At 47.1% G+C, this 20,904-nt stretch overlaps 1 protein-coding gene across 5 annotated transcripts in view; it reads right to left on the reverse strand.

The window, feature by feature from the left end:
* ITPKB (inositol-trisphosphate 3-kinase B) overlaps positions 1-20,904 on the reverse strand; it is a 108,065-nt gene that overhangs the window by 65,346 nt on the left and 21,815 nt on the right. Inside the window, exon 3 of one of the 5 annotated variants that reach the window (XM_055371799.2) lies at positions 9,325-11,162. The exons of the other annotated variants lie outside the window; for them this stretch is intronic. Coding sequence (XP_055227774.1) covers positions 11,160-11,162 — 3 coding nt within the window. The 3' untranslated portion in view covers positions 9,325-11,159. Of the gene's footprint in view, positions 1-9,324; positions 11,163-20,904 lie in introns of those variants that run through there. 5 annotated transcript variants of the gene reach the window in all.

A 20,904-nucleotide genomic window follows, 5' to 3' on the forward strand; every position in this document is an offset into this window, starting at 1 on the left:
AGTATTTCCTAAGTGTCTCATCACACTTACTAAGGCCTGAGAATCTCAGAGCTGAGACACTGCAGAGGTGATGTAGCCCAAGCCGTCCCCTGAGGCCTGAGTGTCCTCTGCAGCACCCGACTAGGGGCAGGGGGGTTAGCACAACCTGTCCCCATTCCCAGGAAAAAACCCAGCACACAGATCACACTCAATGATGTCAGCTTCCTACAGGAAGGACAGGTACAGCATCACTAATTAAAAAGAGGTCACAACCACGAAGTTCATTCATCCAGGCCTCTTGGGAACAAATCATATCAACAACCACCAAACAAACGGATTCATGTTAATTTGGAGGTATTCTTATCTGAGAGCAATAGAATATAGTTCACCAAAGCAGAAACCTGAGCAAGCGTCAACTAAATGTTGGTGGGTCCAGGAAGAAATCCACTAATTCAGGCTAGGTGCCTGTCACAACTTGGTTAACCTTTCTGAACCTGTTTCCTTGTCTGAAAGATGAAAGTAGCAATAGTTGCTGTGAGGCGTGATTAAGGCATGATGCATTCAGAGGCATAGTACAGTGTCTGGCAAAGATTCAAGAAACTTTAGACTCTTTCCCCTTTCTGCACCAATAAGCAAATCTGAAAAGATCATGAATACACAGTGCTGCAAAATGAGAAACAGAATTTCCCCCTTTAGACAAGAGAGCACTGTGACGCAGACACAACCCCGGCATCAGCAAGGAAGGCCCTGGTTCCCCTTCTCATCATCCCTGGAGAGATGGGTGTCAGAGGTCAGGTGAGGGAATCTCTTTGTGCGTGATTCTCCAACTCTGCAAACAATGGCTGGCCATTTCTTCTGAGGAATAAGCTGAAATCAAACATACCTGATAGGCGAACTGGGCTTGATGCAGTCCCAAGCACTCTGCTGAGCACTGAAGCCACTTTTCCTCACCACAACTATGGGAGCTAGAGAAGGGAGGCGATTAGTGGTGAAGACACTGGGGACCTGCCCCAGGTGGCATTAGTGAAATAGACAATTCTCTAGGGTCCTCTGCACCAACCCAGAACTCTCCACATAAGAGCTGCCCTAGGAACACCACAGTTCTGTGGCCTGCCCTGGCAGATGTGCCCTCACATCTGGGTGATAAGGGGTCCCCAAGAGGAGCCAAATCCCCTGGGGGCAGCCCGGTCACAGCCACAACTGGCTGCCCACAGGCTGGGAGCCACTCAACTCAGAGGCAGAGTCCTATGCACTGCGCTCTCCAGACAGATGGAAGGACACTCCCCCCGGGGCAGAACAGCACTGTAGACTGAAGGACAGCTTTGAATTTGTCTGCCCAACCGGTTCAAATCTTGTTTTCTGTCCCCTAAATGTCACCAGTGTAACTGTCAAGGGGCCAAGGGGAATCACCCAAATTGGACAGCACCTTCAGGGCAGAAGCTCTGTTTGATTTATCTTTTGTTTCCACAGCACCTAGCCTACTGCCTGGCATAGAGTGCATATTCAGAAAATTTCTGTTCATGTGAAAGATGAGAAAGGTCACAGACTCCCTAAGATCCCTAAAGCAGCACGACAGCTCATTTCTGGACTGAGCAGAGCTGACCTTAGAGGCCAGAAGGGCAGGGCTAGGGATGCTGACTGCTAGGGGGATGAGAAACCTCTCTTAAATCAGAGTATGGAGGCACTGGGCCAATTAGAGGAGGACCAACCTTTCAGAATTGTAAGACTGGAAAGTGTGTGCCTTCACGTTTCATTTTGCCTCTCCCCAGACTAAACCAACTAAACCATCTCTGGAAAAGACAGAGGCCAAGGTGACAGGAATTGTTCATTTATATATGAATGAGGCATTGCTAAGTCATCAGAGGCTGGAGAAAAATGGAAGACTCTTTTCCCCAGGTTGCCAACCTCAAAGTTAGGTAACTACTGGCAGAGGTCAGACTAGGAAGAGGACAGGCATGATCTGCAGGAGGTTATGGAAAGCAGCATCCCAGATGGGGCAGCCCTCCCTGCTCCAGGCCACTGGGCTAGAGCTCAGCTCTGGACCTGGCTTCTCATCCTGTCCTGCTGACTGCATAGTCACAGATCTGCTGATAGTCTCCAGACAAGACTAGCTCTGCTACCCTGGTCATATCTCAAGCTGGTTCCCTCTCCAACCTGTTGCACCTATTTGCTTAAAATTAGGAGGGCTGAGCTGGGCAGTGCAAGAAAGAACTAGAAAGCCAGTCTCACCTGGAAACTCTACCAACTGCTATGAAGGACACAGGGAAGAGGTGGCAGGCAGGAACAATGCCTTAAGTTTTCCCCAGGTTCCTTGAACTCTCCATGGCCCTCTGGCCTCCTCTCACCCCCACTACCTCTCATAAGGAAGCAGCCCTGGCTTTCTAGTACGCTGATAATAAGGTCCTATCAGGCCAACTGAGAAAAGTCTCATCTAGAAGGAAAGTACTCAGTGTGCTATCTGTTCTGTAGGAAGGCTGAAGGCAATGCCTCCTGGTCACAGCAGCAATGCTATAGAGAAAGGAAAGGTGCAAGAGCAGGACAGAGACTGCTCTGGCTGTGTACCTGGAGGATGATCTCTGAGGATCTCTGCACCGCCAAGCACCCTCCGGGCTGCTGACGACACTGTCAGATTCCCCAGTGCGTGAGCCTACACTACAGCAGTGTAGACTACAGCAGTTAAGAGCCCGACAGTGCAGCCAGGCAGGTCTGGGCTCTGAAGAACTGTGTTCACATACTAGAATTTTCTTGGACAACTGAGAAGTCATTTAACACCTCTGGGGTCTCAGTTTCCTCATCTGCAAAATAGATATATTAATAGCACTTACCTCACAGGGTCATTAGGAGGACTAAATAAGCCAAAATATTCAAACCACTTAGAACAATGCCTGGAGCATATTAAGCATTCAATGAACGTTAGTCAGTATCATCTTTACTGTCAGCTTTTTGAAAATAGTCCTTTCTGGGATATTCTTCATAGCACCCAGTACAGCAGAGCTTCATTAATTAAAAAAGAAAGAAAGAAAGAAAGAAAGAAAGAAGGAAAGACAAACACTAAGCTATTCTATTAGTCAGGGTTCTCCAGAAGGACAGAACCAATAGGATAGATAAATATATAAAGGGGAGTTTATTAAGTATTAACTCACATGATCACAGGTCCCACAACAGGCTGTCTGCAAGCTGAGGAGCAAGGAGAGCTGGTCCAAGTCCCAAAACTGAAGAACTTTAGAGTCTGATGTTCAAGGGCAGGAAGGATCCAGCAAGGGAGAAAGATGTAGGCTGGGAGGCTTGGCCAGTCTAGTCTTTTCACGTTTTTCTGCCTGCTTTATTTTCTATCTGCACTCGCAGCTAATTAGATGGTGCCCACCCAGATTAAGGGTGGGTCTGCCTTTCCCAGTGCACTGACTCAAATGCTAATCTCCTTTGGTAACACCCTCACAGACACACCCAGCATCAATACTTTGCAACTGGCCAGACACGGTGGCTTATGCCTGTAATCCCAGGACTTTGGGAGGCCCAGGCAGGCGGATCACAAGGTCAGGAGATCGAGACCATCCTGGCCAACATGGTGAAACCCCGTCTCTACTAAAACACAAAAAATTAGCCAGGCATGGTGGCATACGCTTGTAGTCCCACCTACTCGGGAGGCTGAGACAGGGGAATCACTTGAATCCGGGAGGCGGAGATTGCAGTGAGCCCAGATCACGCCACGGCACTCCAGCCTGGCAACGGAGCAAGACTCCGTCAAAAAAAAAAAAAAAAAAACCCAAAAAAACCCCAGAACTTTGCAACCTTAAATCCAATCAAGTTGACACTCAGTATTAACCATCATCACAGCTATTAATACAATTTAATATATATGCGAGGTGCTTTACACACATTGCTGAGTTCCCACATAAACCCAATGCCAAAAGTGTTTTCACAGAAAATACCTTGCCTAGAATGATATTAGTGATTGGCCAGGCTAGGATTGAAACTCAGGCTCTGACTCCAGAGCCTGCTTCTTCTTTCCAAAGGTTACATTGCCTGCAGAACACCACCTTCTGAGTCCCTCTACCTTTATCAGAATGAGAAGGGAGTGGGGGCCCAAACAAAATTCAAGCAAGAGAGGAAGAGAACACAAAAAGAGATGCTGGGAAACTCAGAAGAAATTCACCACCTTGTCAAGGCCTGTGTCTTTTTCTGGATCTGCGTTTGTCATCATTTGCAGCTTTTGCTTTGACTCTGGATGTTAGATTACGTAGAGCACTACATGGAGCACATAGTGCCTTCAATGAGAAACCAGCAAGCAGTCAGTCTGAAACTGTTTCTATAGACGTGGACAAGACTTCTCACAATGTCCCAGCTACCCAATGACACTGATTCTAATGCTAACACACCTCCAGGCACTTCAAATGCTTTCAGCACTCTGACCAGAAGCTAGCCACGCAGGGTCTGTGTGAGCTGCAGCAAGGCTCTCTGCTATATAAGCTCAGAACTCCTGCTTTTGGAAGAAGTATCATTTCAACAGAGCAGAAAGTGACACCCCAACAGGAGAATTCCTACAAATTCTAACTGTGCTAACATTTTCCTAACAACAGTCCTACTTAAAAACTTCACTTTGGCCGGGCGCGGTGGCGCTCACGCCTGTAATCCCAGCACTTCGGGAGGCCGAGGCGGGCGGATCACGAGGTCAGGAGATCGAGACCATCCTGGCTAACACGGTGAAACCCCGTCTCTACTAAAAATACAAAAAATTAGCCGGGCGTGGTGGTGGGCGCCTGTAATCCCAGCTACTCGGGAGGCTGAGGCAGGAGAATGGCGTGAACCCAGGAGGCGGAGCTTGCAGTGAGCCGGGATAGCGCCACTGCAGTCCAGCTTGGGCGAAAGAGTGAGACTCCGTCTCAAAAAAAAAAAACCAAAAAAACAAAAACAAACTTCACTTTACCCATTTTCTCCAAGGACTTAATCTCTTAAGCTCCACAGAGCCATGGAGACGCACACAGCAAACTGTCAGCACACAGGGAGTAGGAAGGGTGGGACAGTCTTCCCAAATTCTGCTGCTGACTGCGCCTGACATGAGTACACACACTTCAGGGGCGCTCACTAACCCACCCAGTTGTGACTGCAGATGTCATGATGACTGAATCCATCTGACTCCTTGTCAGCATCAGCACTCCCTAATTCTGCAGAATAACTGGCACCAAATAGCCATTTCCTGCTCATTCATGGCTCCCTTAACAGAAAACTCCCTCCTCCTTCCTCCCCTAAGTCCCATGCACACACAGAGAAGGAATCAGAAAAGGCAGGAAATGCTTGCCTAAGACCAGAGAAAATGCCAGGGAAGAGAGAGACAAGAAAATTCCACCAGGTCTATGTTGAGCAGGGAAATGATTCCCCCAAGAGAAAAGTTCAACTTGGCCCGGCACGGTGGCTCACGCCTGGAATCCCAGCACTTTGGGCGGCCGAGGTGGGTGGATCACTTGAGGTCTAGAGTTCAAGACCAGCCTGGCCAACATGGCAAAACCCCGTCTCTACTAAAAAATACAAAAATTAGCCGGGTGTGTTGGTGGGCGCCTATAATCCCAGCTACTCGGGAGACTGAGGCAGGGAGAATTGCTTGAACCAGGGAGGCGGAAGTTGCAGTGAGCGGACATCACGCCACTACACTCCAGCCTGGGCGACACAGTGAGACTCCCTCTCGAAAAAAAAAAAAAATGGAAAGTTCAACTTGACGGCTACCCCTATTTCATCATGGTGAGGTACAGAAAAAGGATTCCCTTCTGCAGGGCTGCCTATCCTCTTCTGATGACCTCATTGTGGCTATCTGGTTACAAAGGCAGGCAACAACTGGCACTAGGCCTAGAGAGAGATGACCAAAGTTGACTACGCTTGCACAGTAAGGGACTAGATTTAATCCAATCATTCGGCTCCAAGAAATGCACGAAATACAACTACTGGTATTTTCTTTATTTGGCAGATGGTAATGAAGACCCATTGGGAGGGTGCCTTCCCATTTTGTCAGTCTAGGACCTGAGTGGAGTCCCAACCGGGAAGCCTGGGGCAGTGTGCTAAACCAGTAGCCAACAGATACTGCATTCCATTAGTGGCTTCTTGGTCCCCTGGCATTTTTTGTGCTTACCTTTAACTAACTGTTCCTTGCCTAACCTCCTTCCAACCTCAAGGAACTAAGAGAATTTCATTCCTTTCTAATTAAATATTTTTCCTCCAATAGATAATCCACACTGACCCTATCGAGGGAAAATCTGAGCTGGTGTAACTGCAGGAGGTGGTTTATTTTCATAACAGTAAAATATCTAAACCAAATATGCCCTGTGTTTCAGCAGCTTAAACACTGAGGTCTGACAAGAACCCGAGATTCCACTTCGCCTGCCAAGGGCTAAGTGTGTATGCTGAAGCGAAAGAAAGTGATTATGAGGAAAAATAGGGAATGTCTGAGTGGGTGAAGGAAAAAAAAAGTGCAAGATATTACTAGAAAAACCTGACTGCACACACAATCCTATCCCCTACGCAGGAGAAAGACCGAGTGCTAGCACCCGGGGTGTGAAAGCCTGCACCAAGGGACCCAGGAACCAGGCCTGCCTCCATTTCTCACTCGATTTGTTTACAATGAACGGACGGCGCCGGAGTCCCTCCGCCCTCAGCTCAGGCCCGGTTCCCACCGCCCGACGCTCGCTGGCCGAGGCGGGGGCGCGGCGCGGGGATTTCGGGCAGGGCGGTGGAGCAGGGCCTGCTCTACAGGGGGCTTTTCCTCGCCGCGGTTTCTTCCCCTGTCGCTGCCCGGCCCCCACCTCCTCTCTCCTCCCGCGCGCGCTCTGCCCGCCGCCCACGCGCGGAAGCCCGCGGCCGGGGAGGGGGCGCCGTCTCCCGGCATGCTCGGCGGCGGTGCCGGTCACGTGACGGGGAGGCGGTCGCCCCTGTCGCCTTCGCCAGCGCCAGCGGGCCCGCAGCAGAGGCAGTAGCTGGGCTTGAAATGCTGACCTGCACGCCTGGCTTGCGCTCCCCCAGGCGGGAAAGACAAGGGGGCTGCTGTTGCTGCTTACGAAAAGAATCTCAGCGCTGCTGGCCGCCAGCTCCCGGCTTGGGAGAAAGGATGTGTTTCAGTCTGGGTTTCCTCATTTGTAAAATGGGTATATATACTTTTTGTAGGGTTGAACTGTAGGTCAGCAGGCTCCCAAATCCTGTCTTTCCTTGTCCCCCTCACCCCCAGGAGTAATAACTTTTAATTAATTTTGCTCAAGAGCTAATTTAAAAAAAAATCTTCATTTCTTTGGATGACACTGTGCCCAACTCCACGGTCAGCTTGCAGAGCGTAGCGATTCTGCCCGAAACCCATCCGCCCAAGGCTTTTATTTTCCTAGATCTCAAACAGTGGGAGGGTCGGACTCTACTATTTGTTTAGACCCCTGAAAATTTTTGATAATTCAATCTTAAGCCGAATTCCGTTTACCTTTACAGTATGAAAAAAGAGTGACTACGAAACTAATAAAGAATATAAACATTAATAGTACAAGCACTTCAGAAAAATGTTTAGCATGCCGTAAAATACCAATTACAAAGCATTGTTAACTCAATAATTAGATCTCCGATGTAATTATACATGACCAATAAAGTAATAACACTACTTTTCTTTAAAAACATTAATATAACCAAGACTACCCACATTGCAACAGGTATCATACCTGGTCAACACGAGAATTCCCTGTACGTGTGTGCTAATGAAGATGTGTGAGAATGGAGAAGAACTCAGCTAGTTTATTTCCTGGGCATTTATGAAAAACTGAATTAAGCGGGCAGCAATGAAAATTGTCATTCTGGGGAATGCAATATTTTTCCGCTTTGGGGAAATGAGCAAAAACATGTGACAAAAGCACTGGAGATAAAAGTGACACTGGGAAAGACGGTTTACAGTGGCTTGAAACAAAGCAGTGCATCATTCTGCCAACTTTACAGCCAAGCTTCTTTCAGTGATCATTGGCTACTTAAACATTAAGTAATGGACGTTCAACAATGCTGTGCCCAGTCTAAAACTAAGAGGCTTTTATCTCTACCGATGACATGAGAAAACCTGTGACTACACACAGCCTCGACTTCATTTGAAATCTTGAGCTGGAATGACTTTTCTTAAAGTCAGAGGCTCCTTTGCACAGTGGAACAAACTCCTCATAAAATTTAGAACTTGAAGTACTGGCAAAAGCTTGTACTTTTTAAAAGAATCACAGCATTGCTCTTGCTTGGCCAAATGTATTAAATGTTCAGAGATGAATTCCAGAATAGGTAGGAGATAAGAACAGCATCAGTAACTGGGATAAAACCAGAAGGGCCTAAGAAAAGTTATAGGTCAGTTACTCAAAGGCTCCCCACATTCAGGCCACTCTCCCACAGAGCAAAATCATCCTAACATTATGTAAAACATTTAGGTGCTAATTCCTTTATCCCTCATCTCACATTTTTCCATAAACATTCTGATGGCCAGAGGAAGAGAGGAGAGTCCAGAAACATAAAACTTGATGTCGGTCAGGCACAGTGGCTCACACCTGTAATCCCAGCACTTTGGGAGGCCAAGGCAGGCAGGTCACCTGAGGTCGGGAGTTCGAGCCCAGCCTGACCAACATGGAGAAACCTCATCTCTGCTAAAAATACAAAATGAGCCGGGCGTGGTGACGCGTGCCTGTAAACCCAGCTACTCGGGAGGCTGAAGCAGGAGAATCACTTGAACCTGGGAGGCAGAGGTTGCGGTGAGCCAACATTGCACCATTGCATTCCAGCCTGGGCAACAAGAGCAAAACGCCATCTCAAAAAAAAAAAAAAAAAAAGATGTCAAAGCTTCTGATTTTCTCCCTCCTTCCCCAAGCTTCCTGGGTCAAATCCAAATATGCAGATGTGCCTATGGGCACATACGGGCCTGAATACCTTCAATTTCCCACCAAGGAGACTTGTATCTGTGACTGCCTCCACCCCATTCCAGGAGGCTAGGCTGACCTCCACAGCTGGAGGTTGCAGGCATCCCCTCTCCAGCTATATCAACTTATACTGCACATTTTCTCCTGACCCCTGAGGACAGATGTTTGAGGCCTGAATCATTTCTTAGGACTCCCTGTCAGGCAGGTCATTTGAGGAATTAGAAACTCTGAAGTCCCTGGGAACCATGCAAGCCCAGAGTGCTGGGAAAGCACTTGTAGAGCCATTAGAAGGGATTCCCCCCCACATCTTCCAACTCCCAAGCACCCATATGTTCACATAAACATCAACCCAACCAGTTTGTTGCCTCTTATTCCAAGCTGCTAAAGGGCTGGAAGAGGAGGCTGAGGGTCAGCAGGCAGAGGCTAGTATCTGCTGGGTATTGCCAGAAAGATGATCCCCCTTCCTGTGAGGTGAAGGTCAAAACCACGTAAATCCCATTTCCACTCCACAAACCTGTAAGAGTTCAATTGTTTAAATCAAAGGCAGTACGAAATTTAGAAAGATTAAGATGATGGGAAAGAACGTGGTACCACAAGTCGAACTCAATCCTGGAAAATAATAAATGATAAAACAATAAATAAAAATACTTGATAGTGAAACCCATTGGGCTGGACAGTGGTTTCCTCCAAGTTAAGTACAAGAGACTCCCTTTTACCCATTTCCATACCTAGGGTCCTTGACAGAAAACTTTCTAGAATGTGGGTTTTCTGAGCTGAGAGGGACTTCAGAGATCAACAAGTCTTTGGGTTCCAAACCTGAAGACTGTGGGCTAGGATCTAGACAGGCTTCTTGTTATCAATGTCCTGAAAGGGCAACATGGCCTGTGAAATGTGCCTCTCTCTGGAAAGAGGGTGTGTGGCTTTCTACCACTTTCCAAAATGGCATAAGACCCAAAAGGGGTTAAAAAACACTGATTTGGTCCAGCTCTTGGATTTCACAGATAAGACCCAGAAAACTCAGTTGAGTGCTCCAGGTGACAGGGCAAATTATATGTCACCTTCTAAAGCTGGTTGGGGCCTGCGGGAGGAGGAGGAGGATACCACTCGAGCTAACAGGTCTTTTCCATTTCTAATTACAAGGATTCCATGAAGTTTCCAGCCGCCAGTCTGTCTGGCTTTCTGGGCCTGGGTGTGTCAGTCGCCACTCTGTTGCCGAGGTGTACAGATGGCCAGGGGACTGGGGTGGCTGGATATGGCCAGCAACCAGCTGGCTAGCATCCAGGCATCAGCTCTCAGCCAAATTGCTTCCTGGGGGCTCAAAAAGGGGTTTCCAAAAAGTCCAGTCCACAGAATGAGGCACAGTTCAATCCTCTAGGGACTCATCACTAAGGGTGGTTGCATAAGAAAAATTATGAAAAACCATCACCGTCCAGTACCATATGGGCTCTATTTCCAGGCCAGCGCAATTAAGAACAATTTCACAAGGAAAAAAAGGGACCTAGTAGAATAATTCAGAATAAAAACATTATTGCCAAATAAAGTACAATTTTTTTTATTTTTTATTTATTTATTTTTTTTTGAGATGGAGTTTAGCTCTTTCGCCCAGGCTGGAGTGCAGTGGTGCTATCTCGGCTCACCGCAACCTCCACCTCTCAGGTTCAAGCAATTCTCCTGCCTCAGCCTCCCAAGTAGCTGGGATACAGGTGCCCGCCACTACACCTGGCTAATTTTTGTATTTTTTAGTAGAGACGGGGTTTCACCCTGTTGGCCAGGCTGGTCTCAATCTCTTGACCTCAGGTGATCCGCCCGCCTTGGCCTCCTAAAGTGCTGGGATTACAGATGTGAGCCACTGCGCCTGGCCAATAAAGTAAAATTTTAAGAGAAAAACATGGAATGGAAGAATATTTGTACATTAAGTAACTGACAGCTTACTATATAAAAAATGCCATCAACATGTTCGGGCAGTGGTGGCTCAATGGGGATAAATAGGCACTGTACACATGAGTAACTAAAGGCCATCATCACAAGGAAACATGTAGAGTCCCTCTTGAAAACTAAAGAATTACAAATTACAACTTTAAGGGACAGTAAGACAATATCAAACTACAAACAAAATCCAATGGTCGTAGGGAAACTGCAGCACTTAGACTTTGCAGATGACCCCGTAATTGGCTCAGTCTTTCCAGAGAGTAGTGTAGGAAGATGAAATATGCTATACATCATTCTTGGTATTGGACGTTGCCCCAGCAGTACCACTGAGGGGAACACTTCCCAAGGAAGTCACTAAAGGGAGAAGAAAAGAGGTCATTTTAACAAAAATACTCACGGCTGCATATGGCAATAACTGCAACAAAATATGGAAACTACCCACCAAAGGTAGGAGTAAGATGATGTAAATGATGTAGCAGCTGAAAGTTCACACTCAGGAATCCGACCACACAGTTCATTACTGTATGAAATGACGTTAAAACAATAAAAGATAAAACTAGTACAATCAGATTGCAATTATGTAAAACAAAATTAGGCAATTGATCAAAGACCAAATTGGATTTACAACAATTGTAAATACCTAGAATGAGTTAAATCATTCATTTAGTCGTGGTTATCATTATTTAGTCATGGTTATCATTAGCTTCTTTCTCTGTAATGTTTAAGTTTTTGTTAAAAACCAAAAAGAACAAAAAATAAATCAAACCTGCCTCAAACCGTTGGTAGAATAACAGCTCAAGGGACCTAACTGAGACCCACCCAAATGTATGCTCTTTGGAGCTACTCCCAGAGTCAATACTAATTGTTATAAGCCACTCCTATGCCAGAGGCTGACTTAGGCACGAGTAACTCGAGACATTCTGGTCAATGAGACACGGGATATCTGCTGGGAGCCTTCTGAAAAAGATGTCTCGGCCTTAGACACCATGAAGAGCCATCCCCTCTTTTTCCTCCAAGGGATATTATCATGTCCACACAGGACACGAGGCCCTGTAGCACCCATCTGGCAACCATGAGGAAAGATGAGTCAACACGTTGTGAGACAGGGCAGAGAGATGCAGAGGACACAGGTCTTTCAGTAACTCTGCTATGCTGATGAATTAGCCAATGCTAGAACTGCCTGTGCTGGGACTTACTGATCAAGGTGAAAGAATGTGTTTTCTTTATTGTTCAACTCTACTGGGTTGCAGTTTTCCGATACTTGCAGCTGACAGCATCTTAACTCGTGAGGCAGGGAGCCTAAGCAGCTTTCTGATGGAGGCCTGGCAGGCCATGCTGCCCTAGGCCAGTATTCTGCCAGGCCCCTCACTGTATTCCATTCTGGGGGAGAGCCTAAGGGAGACGGAAGAAGACACTGGTGAACACGAGCTACACCAGGCCTCAGAACAACTCCAGATGGTACAGCAAGCAGGGCAGCAGTGGGCAGCAGAGCCCCAGACGTCTGGCCCCTCAATAGGGGACCTCCAGAGGCCTCTGGGCCACCAGCTGTCTCCTTTCTGGATTCACCCATTTCACAAAGCCTGTGACAAAACTGCCCTCTGGGTTAGAGCTGCCAGAAAAAGTACAGGATGCCCAGTTACGTTTGAATTTTAGATAAACAACGAGTGACTTTTTAGCATGAGTATGTCTCATGCCTTTATTCTGGCTGCACCCCCTCCCTGGTGAGGCACCAGGCTAGGAACATCCAGAAACAGAGATGGCCTCCCCTGCCCTGGGCTGCCTGTCTGGGCTGCCGTGGGTGTGTCTGGCCCAGTGGTAGGGGGATGTCCACTGTCTGGCCTCTCCAGGTCTCCGATGGGTCTAGGAATGTCTGATGTGCATTTTATAGTAACAGACAAGAAGTGGCTAACACTTAAAAATATATGGGTGGGGTGGGTGTCACTGCGGTCCTGGGACACTTGGAAACTATGCAGCACGCTGTGGAGGGGACTAGGGTAGAGGCAGGCACAGTGGCTCCTGACATCCAACTTCCCCCCAACAAGAACTTCCTAGGTAAAGCAGAGGACGTGATACTTCCCTGACCCTCCTTTGTCTAAATATGAAACTTCCATGACTAGGGACCAACGGAGAGAAGCGGCAGTGGGCAGGGCCTAGCCCTCCCTGTCCCTGTCTACAGGCCCACCTGACCTGCAGTTAGGTTTCCTCACTGTCATTCTCCCTTGGGCCATGTCTTACGGCATGATACTCCTGCCCAAGGACAGTGCTTAACTTGTTTGGTGCAGCACTATCTCCCTGCTTGAAAAGAGTCCTTTAGTAAAGCTTGCTGATGAGAGCAGAGCCTCATTTCTTGCAACCTTGCTTTATGGTTCCCTGTCTAGTATCCTGACAGCATCCTGCCTGGGGCCAGCACTAGCTCATAACTACCTGGGAAGAAATCACTCCCTAATGGGAAGATTCACAACCCACCCACCACAAAATTCAGCCACATCCCAGTGACAGATAAATCTGTCTTCCCTGCCCGTCTCCTCTCCCCTGACTCACGGCCTCCTTCAGAAGGTGCCGTGCTAACAGGTAGCATTGGAAAAGAAGTCTGGGGTGGGGCAGCTGGTGATTGGCTGGTGATCATGTCCCTCAGAAGAACAGAAAGGGGGAAACAAATGGAAGCACCTGTGTTCATGGTGAGCCCTTTTAACTAGTTATTTCTTTTTAGAAACGGGAGACAGAAAATAAACAGAAACTGCAGATAGCAATGAAGTAAGCAAGTAGGGGCCAGCTACGTAAGTTTCAGGGCCCAGTGCAAAGTAAAAATGCAGCGCCCTTGTTCAAAAAGCAGGAAAAAAGTGCCATAAAAGGTACTAAAATAAACCGTTTCCTTCCTTTCTTCTGCAGGGTTTCTCTCAACTTGATACAGTGTTTCTTATTTGCTGTTTAATGAGTGCAGAGTCTCACAAGATGCTGGGATCCCGCCCCTTGACTCTGGCCACTCTTAAGTGTCTACTGCCTTCCTCTACCAGGTGCTGGGCCAGGAGCAGAGAGGTCCCCTCTTCCCACACACCTGCCTGGGCAGACCCAAAGCGATTGCACACTCGTGCTGGGACACGCTTGGTATTTGGATCTGGAGTGAGCTGGATTCTCATGCAGTTGCCCACTTTTTGGCCCTGCCAGCCTGGGGTAGGGATGGCCACCACACCCTACCTTGGGACACCAGTGACGCCAACCCTATCCCTCCCTGAACCTTCACCCAGGCCCCGATGGGATCAGAAGAGTCAGTAGTTGCCAGGGGTGGGGAGAAGGAAGCCAGGTGGGGCTGGAGCCCAGGGAATTCATGCTTCATTGTCCCACTGGACACTTCACTTACAAAACACCAACTCAAAGAATTATTATGAATTTCAAGGCAACAATGGCCAGGCATTCAACCCCAAAAGCAGGGCCCTTCTGAGCATGCGGCCTGTGCAACTGCATTCATGAAGCCGGCCCCACAGGTAATAGTGCTTATTAAGAGACATCTTATTAAGACATTCTTATTAAGAAAGAATGAAAACAAAGCCAAACAAAATGCACAAGATTCTCCAATTAACTGAGGGTGCTCAGTCAATTGGGCGCTCATAAATAGGACAAAAAAAATGAAACTTCTTCACTTAAAAAAATTTGGCCAACACCATATCCAAGCTGACAGGACATTTCTCAGCCTAACATCCTCTACCTCCTTCCTACTCCACCTCTCCAAAATCCTTTGACTCCAGTTCGATATCCTCTTGAGATGTTGCCAAGGTAAATAATTCCTTGCAGTGGTTCCTAACCAGATGCAGTACCTGCCTCCAGCCCTAGAGGGTGTTTTGAAAGAGAGAGAGAGAGAGAGTGTGTGTGTTGTGTATGTTGCACAATGGCAAATAGTGCTCCAAGGCCCAGATGCCCAGATGCTCAGTGACCTTCAGTGTGCTGGACAGTCCCAAACAATGGGGATCGTCCGACCGAAAATGACAATCATGGGTTGTTTGAAAAAACTGCCCAGGGAAATTGCAAGGAACCAACGCTTAAATGGAAACCTCCCAACCTGGACCTCCCATCATTTGTCCTGGCGATGACGAGTGCTGAACAGAAGTTACTCAGGAGTGTTGCCCATCCCCATCCCCTCTGGAGTTTGAGCTGAACCCACTAGGGTGTCTGCTCATACTTAGCATCCCTCACCACCACGTCCATCCCTGACCCAGAGACTCCATGTTAAAAGGCAAAAGGGGGAAGATGAGGGGCTTTCCTGTAGGCTGGTACCATGTTGGTCCCCAGCTCAGCTAGTGGGAAGCTCACTAGGGTGAGGTTGGGCATTTGCCTGGACATTTTTATTCTCCTCCCTGTTCTGCAAAAGGCCTCCCTGCGGGGAAGGTTTTCTCTCTCAGAAGGCGTCCCTCACCCTGGCCTCAGAGCTCCGGGAGAAGGGCTTCAGGAAATGTTCTCCCCGGTGGTGTACAGTAAGCCGCGAGGGTGGAAACTTAGCAAGAGTGAGATAATAGTCTTAGTTTTATATATAGCACCTGTGTCTTCCGGAGACCTCAGAGCATGGGGTAAGGGCAGGGTTTAAACCACCTTCCCACCGCACGAGAGATGGGCAGGGCTCACTGCGAGGCAACCCCTCTCTCTGAGTCCTGCTGCTGCCCCCCGTCCTGGCAGCCCAGACCCCCTTCCTGGGAACTGGCAGGCCCTTGTGAGGTCCATAGCCATCTGGCTCCCCAGCCTTCGTGGTCACTGCAGGCACAGTCCTGATCCTAGGATACGTGAAGGGTAAGTGGGTGTTCATAGCTACTCCAACTGAATGGACAACTGACAAGGTGAAGAAAGCCAAGGCTGTGTGCGCCACTGACAAAGGGCCTTGTTTACTCAAATTCCCAGAGCCTGGGCACTTGCAAACACTTCCTGCATAGCTGTATGCAACATGCCCATTTTACAGCCGGGAAACAAAGGCGTTGAAGGGAAGGTGGTCACCGTGAAGGGAGCGCTCGGCTGGGAGGAAGTGGGCTGGCATTGCCCTAGCCCTGCACTCCCTGGACGGCCTGTGACCTTGTTCAGGCCCGTCTGTCTGTTCTGGCCCTGAGCATTAAGGCTCCTCTTAAATTATCTGGTCCTGTGTTTCCTGCTTAAGCACCCAGAAGGGCAATATTGCTCTCCGAAGGAGAAAAGAACAATACAGATTGCAGGTGTGAAAATATTAGCGTCCCGGTGCATCACGGAGCGTCCTGAGTGTCTGCTTGGGGAGGGAGGAAACACATAACCCAGATTAAGCAGCTATCAGCAAACCACAGGATGGTCAGTAACGCTCATGCAGCTGCACACAACTTCCATCGCACCCCTCCAGTGGGTGTACGCATGTGCACACCCACACTTATCTACACACCCACATATCTACACCCATACATGCATGCATGCACGTAAACACACACTGCACACTTACCCATATACACACATGCATGCACACACACATACACACGTGCATATGCGCAAATATGTATACACACACATACATACACACTTATGCTCTGCTAAGACACCAGAGGTGAGGAGTCTCCGGACCCAGCTGGCTATTCGACCTCTTCGCATTTCTAGAATGCCCCCGCCCCCGGTTCCCAGACGGCTACTAATTCTGCCTTCCTTTGAGTTGCTGCCTGTGTCCCCTTCCTCCCACTCCCACATTTACCCTGGCTTCCTACACACCATGGGGCGAAACAGTTCAGAAATAGAGTGGAAACCAGGTTTGGAGAGAACACTTTATTGGGGAGGGAAGTGGCAAACAATTGCTATTTTTATTTTTGTTTCTCTAAGCCCTCTGTGCCCCCTCTGTCAAGGGGCGACAAGGACGGCATCCTCCCCACAGGTTTCCGGTGTCATCCCGTTTTAGATCCACTACAGCCAGGCACCCTCTCTATCTCCTCACCCCAGGGCCAGGGCTAGAGTCGTGGTCTAAGGAGAATGCTCCTTGGTGTATAAGGAATTTGTTCGGGGTTTACTAAAATCATCCAGAATGTTCTCAGTCGCTACTGTTGGCATCTCTTCGCTCTCAGACTCAGCCCCATAAATTCAGAGTTCACAAAGGACACCCTCCTGCTGCTTGACACTTGGCTCGGGCTTTAAAACTGTTCTTTTTACTACAGTGACAGCCAAAGAAAGCATCCTGGGTGTTCAGATAACAATCAGTGTCCTGAACAACTACCCCTCCTCGTAAAACAATCTACCACATCCAGGCTATATTGACTTCAATCAGTTCTATCACTCCCACCCCAACATCCTGACTCTAAAAACTGAGGGCTTGTGACCTGGTCCCACAACGATTTTCCTTGACTTACTCAGATAATTGATATTTTTTAAAATCTTGACTGTCTATGGCAAAGGGCCCTTCTTGAAAGCCAAGCTAGGAGGCTCTCAGAGAGCAGACGATGAGTTGTGTGTGCTTGAACATTTCAGGTATGAGCCTCTGACATCTATGGTACACCTGAGTGCCGTCCCCAAATATTTCTAGTTCTCCTGGGCACATGGTAGGACTCTACTCTCTTGGCCCCTTAAAATTAGGTGAGGACAGCAGACTTACCTGGCCAATTAAATGTGAGCAGAAGTGGTAAGTGTTGCTTGTCTGGAATGTAGCTTTACAAGTCAGTATGTGATTCACCATGTTCTCATTCCCTCTGTACAGTAACCAGCACCATGAGACCACAGCTGACCCAGATCAGGTATGTGGCATGAGCAGGAAATAAACCTTTCTTGTTTTCTGCTGCCAATTCTGGGGCTGTTTGTTACTGCAACATAACCTAGCTCATCCTGACTAACACAAGACCTTTGATTTGAAGTAAGAATGACATGAAGAGCTGCTGTGACCCTGGCTTGCTGTTTGAACAGAGGAAACAAGAGAACAGCACTGAAGAGGAAATTAAAGGGTCTACAGAAAACTACCTGCCATCCTCAAGGTTGCCCTGCTTCCTCCTGCTGCCATGCTTTTGTGCACACACATCCCTTTACTCCAGATAGTCTTCCTTTTTCTCTGACTATGTGAATCCCTTCAAAATTCAACTCCAATGGCACCATATCTGAGAATATTTCTCTTCTCCACCACCCTAGGTAGTGTTGGCATCTGTCCTCTGCTGTCAGCAGGAATTGGGACTTCACACTGTAAACATGCTTATTCTCTCCCATAGCATTCACTCATCTGGGAAGACAGTACAGAGTGGTGGGCACAAGAGCAGGCTCTAGAGCAGTGCTTTTCAATCAGGGGCGATTCTCCCCATGGGGGACATTTGGCAATGTCTGGAGACATCTGGTTGTCACAAATGGGGGGAAGTGCTACTGACCAGAGATAATGCTAAACATCCTACAGTACACAGAGCAGCCCCACACAACCGAAAAGTATCTGTCCCTAAATGCCAACGATGAGAAACTCTAAGAATATCTTGGTTCATAGCCTGACTCTTCTATTACTATGATTTTAGACATGTCACTTAACTTCTCCTTCAATGCCTACCACATAATAAAAGCATAATAGGTATTAGGTATTACAATCTGCCTCCTCTACTAAACTTCGAATCCCTAGAAGGTAGGAACTAAGTAAGCTATGCTTGTACATGTATCCCTACTGCCAGTACACCATGAACGTTTGTGAACTCCATGGGTAAAGCGTTAGTTCACTCTTTTCTGAAAGCTAGTTAGTCGCAGGTAGTAGATAAATCCCTCTACCTTGCACCAAAAAGACAAGGCCTGTGCGTGCATTCTCTTTAGCAAAACCTCTGCTGGTTTTAATTAGAAAGTATTTATTCTAGTTCATTGCGAAGCACAAATGCAAGTATAGTAACTCTGACCCAGAAGATTTAAGAAACCAGAAGATCAACACACACAACCATCCTGGAAGAATGTAAGTTCACGGAAATTAAATTTTATAACAATGATGCTATCTGGAGAAGTAACTTGAATCAAAATGAACTAACTACTCACCAATGGCCATAATATATTTTATGTATTCAAATAAACCAAACACAAATAACAGATTGAGTCAGGAATGTAACAAGAGGTTTTTGTATAGCAATATTTTGTTTTATTTTTCCCATTCAACGTCAATTTTCTAGGTATTACAAGTTTTCTTTCTTTATTAAACCAAGTCATTTGAAACCTTCAAAACGTGCGAGATTTCCTGATTCACACTGTAATACTCTATTGCTTTTATTTTTATGTATTTATTTTTGAGGTGAAGTCTCGCTCTGTCGCCCAGACTGGAGTGCAGTGACAAGATCTCGGCTCACTGAAACCTCCGCCTCCCAGGTTCAAGTGATTCTCTTGCCTTAGCCTCCTGAGTAGCTAGGACTACAGGTGCCCGTCATAATGCCCGGCTAATTTTTGTATTTTTAGTAGAGATGAGGTTTTGCCAAGTTGGCCAGGCTGGTCTCAAACTCCTGACCTCAGGCAATCTGCCCACCTCAGCCTCCCAAAGTGCTGGCACTACAGGCGTGAGCCACTGCACCCGGCCCTCTATTGCTTTTACATGCCATTTTCTGAGCTTATAACATGTTCATACACTTCTAATCAGACGACTTAAAGTAGTGTGGTTGATGTGGAAAATACTAAGAAATCCCAAGTTGTGGCATGCAGTAAAAATGCGTTAAGAATAGTTTTGTGTATCTCATATAAACCCAAATCATCTTCTGTCAAAAATTGCTCTACCCAAAGTATTTCTGTTCTTCCCATACTCTAAAAAGAGATTCCCTGGCTCTAAAATCTTTTTCTTTTTTCTAAAAATCTTCTCTTTTTATTTTCTTTTTAAAATGTTTTTATTTTATTTGAAGTTCTAGGATAAATATGCAGGATGTGCAGGTTTGTTACATAGGTAAACAAGTGCCATGGTGGTTTGCTGCACCTATAACCCATCACCTAGGTATTAAGTCCCACATGCATTAGCTATTTATCGTGATGCTTTCCCTACCTCCACCTGCAAAAGGCCTCAGTGTGTGTTGTACTCAAAGTTTTTTTTAAAAAATCTATTGAACAACTGCAACCAGCATCAAACCTAGGTTTTCAAAACGTACCAAAACGGAAAAATATTCTGAACCAAACCATCATTTGATTCAGTTCCAACTTTGGTCTTGAGCCCAATCAAATAACCACTGAAACATGCTGGACAATTCTAGCGGGCCACGGGGACTGGGTGGAAAGCCTGTGGTCATCTGTCTCCATGAGATGATTTCCATTCCCCAGGCTCAGGGAATACATGGGAAAATCCTCTGCCCATTTTCCAAAAATCCTTTAAGCCCATATATAAAACAATACTTTCTTTGTGATAGATTTTTTATACAAATTCACCAAATGAGATTTTGCAATTATATAGACTTCATCATACCGAGGGAGAAACAACCATGCCTTTTAGTTTCTTCTGATTCACTGAAATGAGGACTAAGATGCTTTATTTCACACACTACCGGGTTCATGTATATCACCGGGCAGAAAAACAAACATAAATACCTTCTTAAGCAGATGACATCTTCCCCTGTTTCTCGATGGAGACCAAATCCTCCCGCAGGTACTCAAACTAGTAGCAATCCCATTAACTCTCAAGACTACCTTCTGCTGCCCCCTCCTGAGACAGGAGTTAAAAGATGACAAGGACATGGGCAAGTGGCCTAGGGTGCAAGGTGAAATCTAGTGCTAGCTTTAAAGAGAAAATTCCTTCCATTGCTGTGGTTATGAGTAGTTCTAAATTACATACCCCATGTTTCTTTTTTGGCTTAATTACAATAAAAAGGGGAAGCATCTCTGGGACCTTCAGCATGACTGTGTTGCAAAACTAAACCCAAAGCACAGGCCCAGGCTGCAGAGAGACAAAGGGAAGCACCAGTGGTGGAAAGGAAGCCTCACCCAGAGTGGGGCCTGGTCCTCAGCCACCATCTCGGAGGCGCCCAGAGGGAGGTGGCAAGAGGACACTCTGCATCTGCTTCTTTGTTTTTCTTTTTATTTCCAGGTCCCAACAATCAATAAACAACTTTCCTTAAATAATACAGCACCTGTGAGTCAGCCTGGGTAAGCTCCTGTGGAGACGGGGCTGGGAGGTGATGGCATGTGGGCAGGGGCCGCCGTC

This window comes from Gorilla gorilla, chromosome 1, assembly GCF_029281585.2.
Source record: "Gorilla gorilla gorilla isolate KB3781 chromosome 1, NHGRI_mGorGor1-v2.1_pri, whole genome shotgun sequence".
NCBI lineage: Eukaryota > Metazoa > Chordata > Mammalia > Primates > Hominidae > Gorilla > Gorilla gorilla.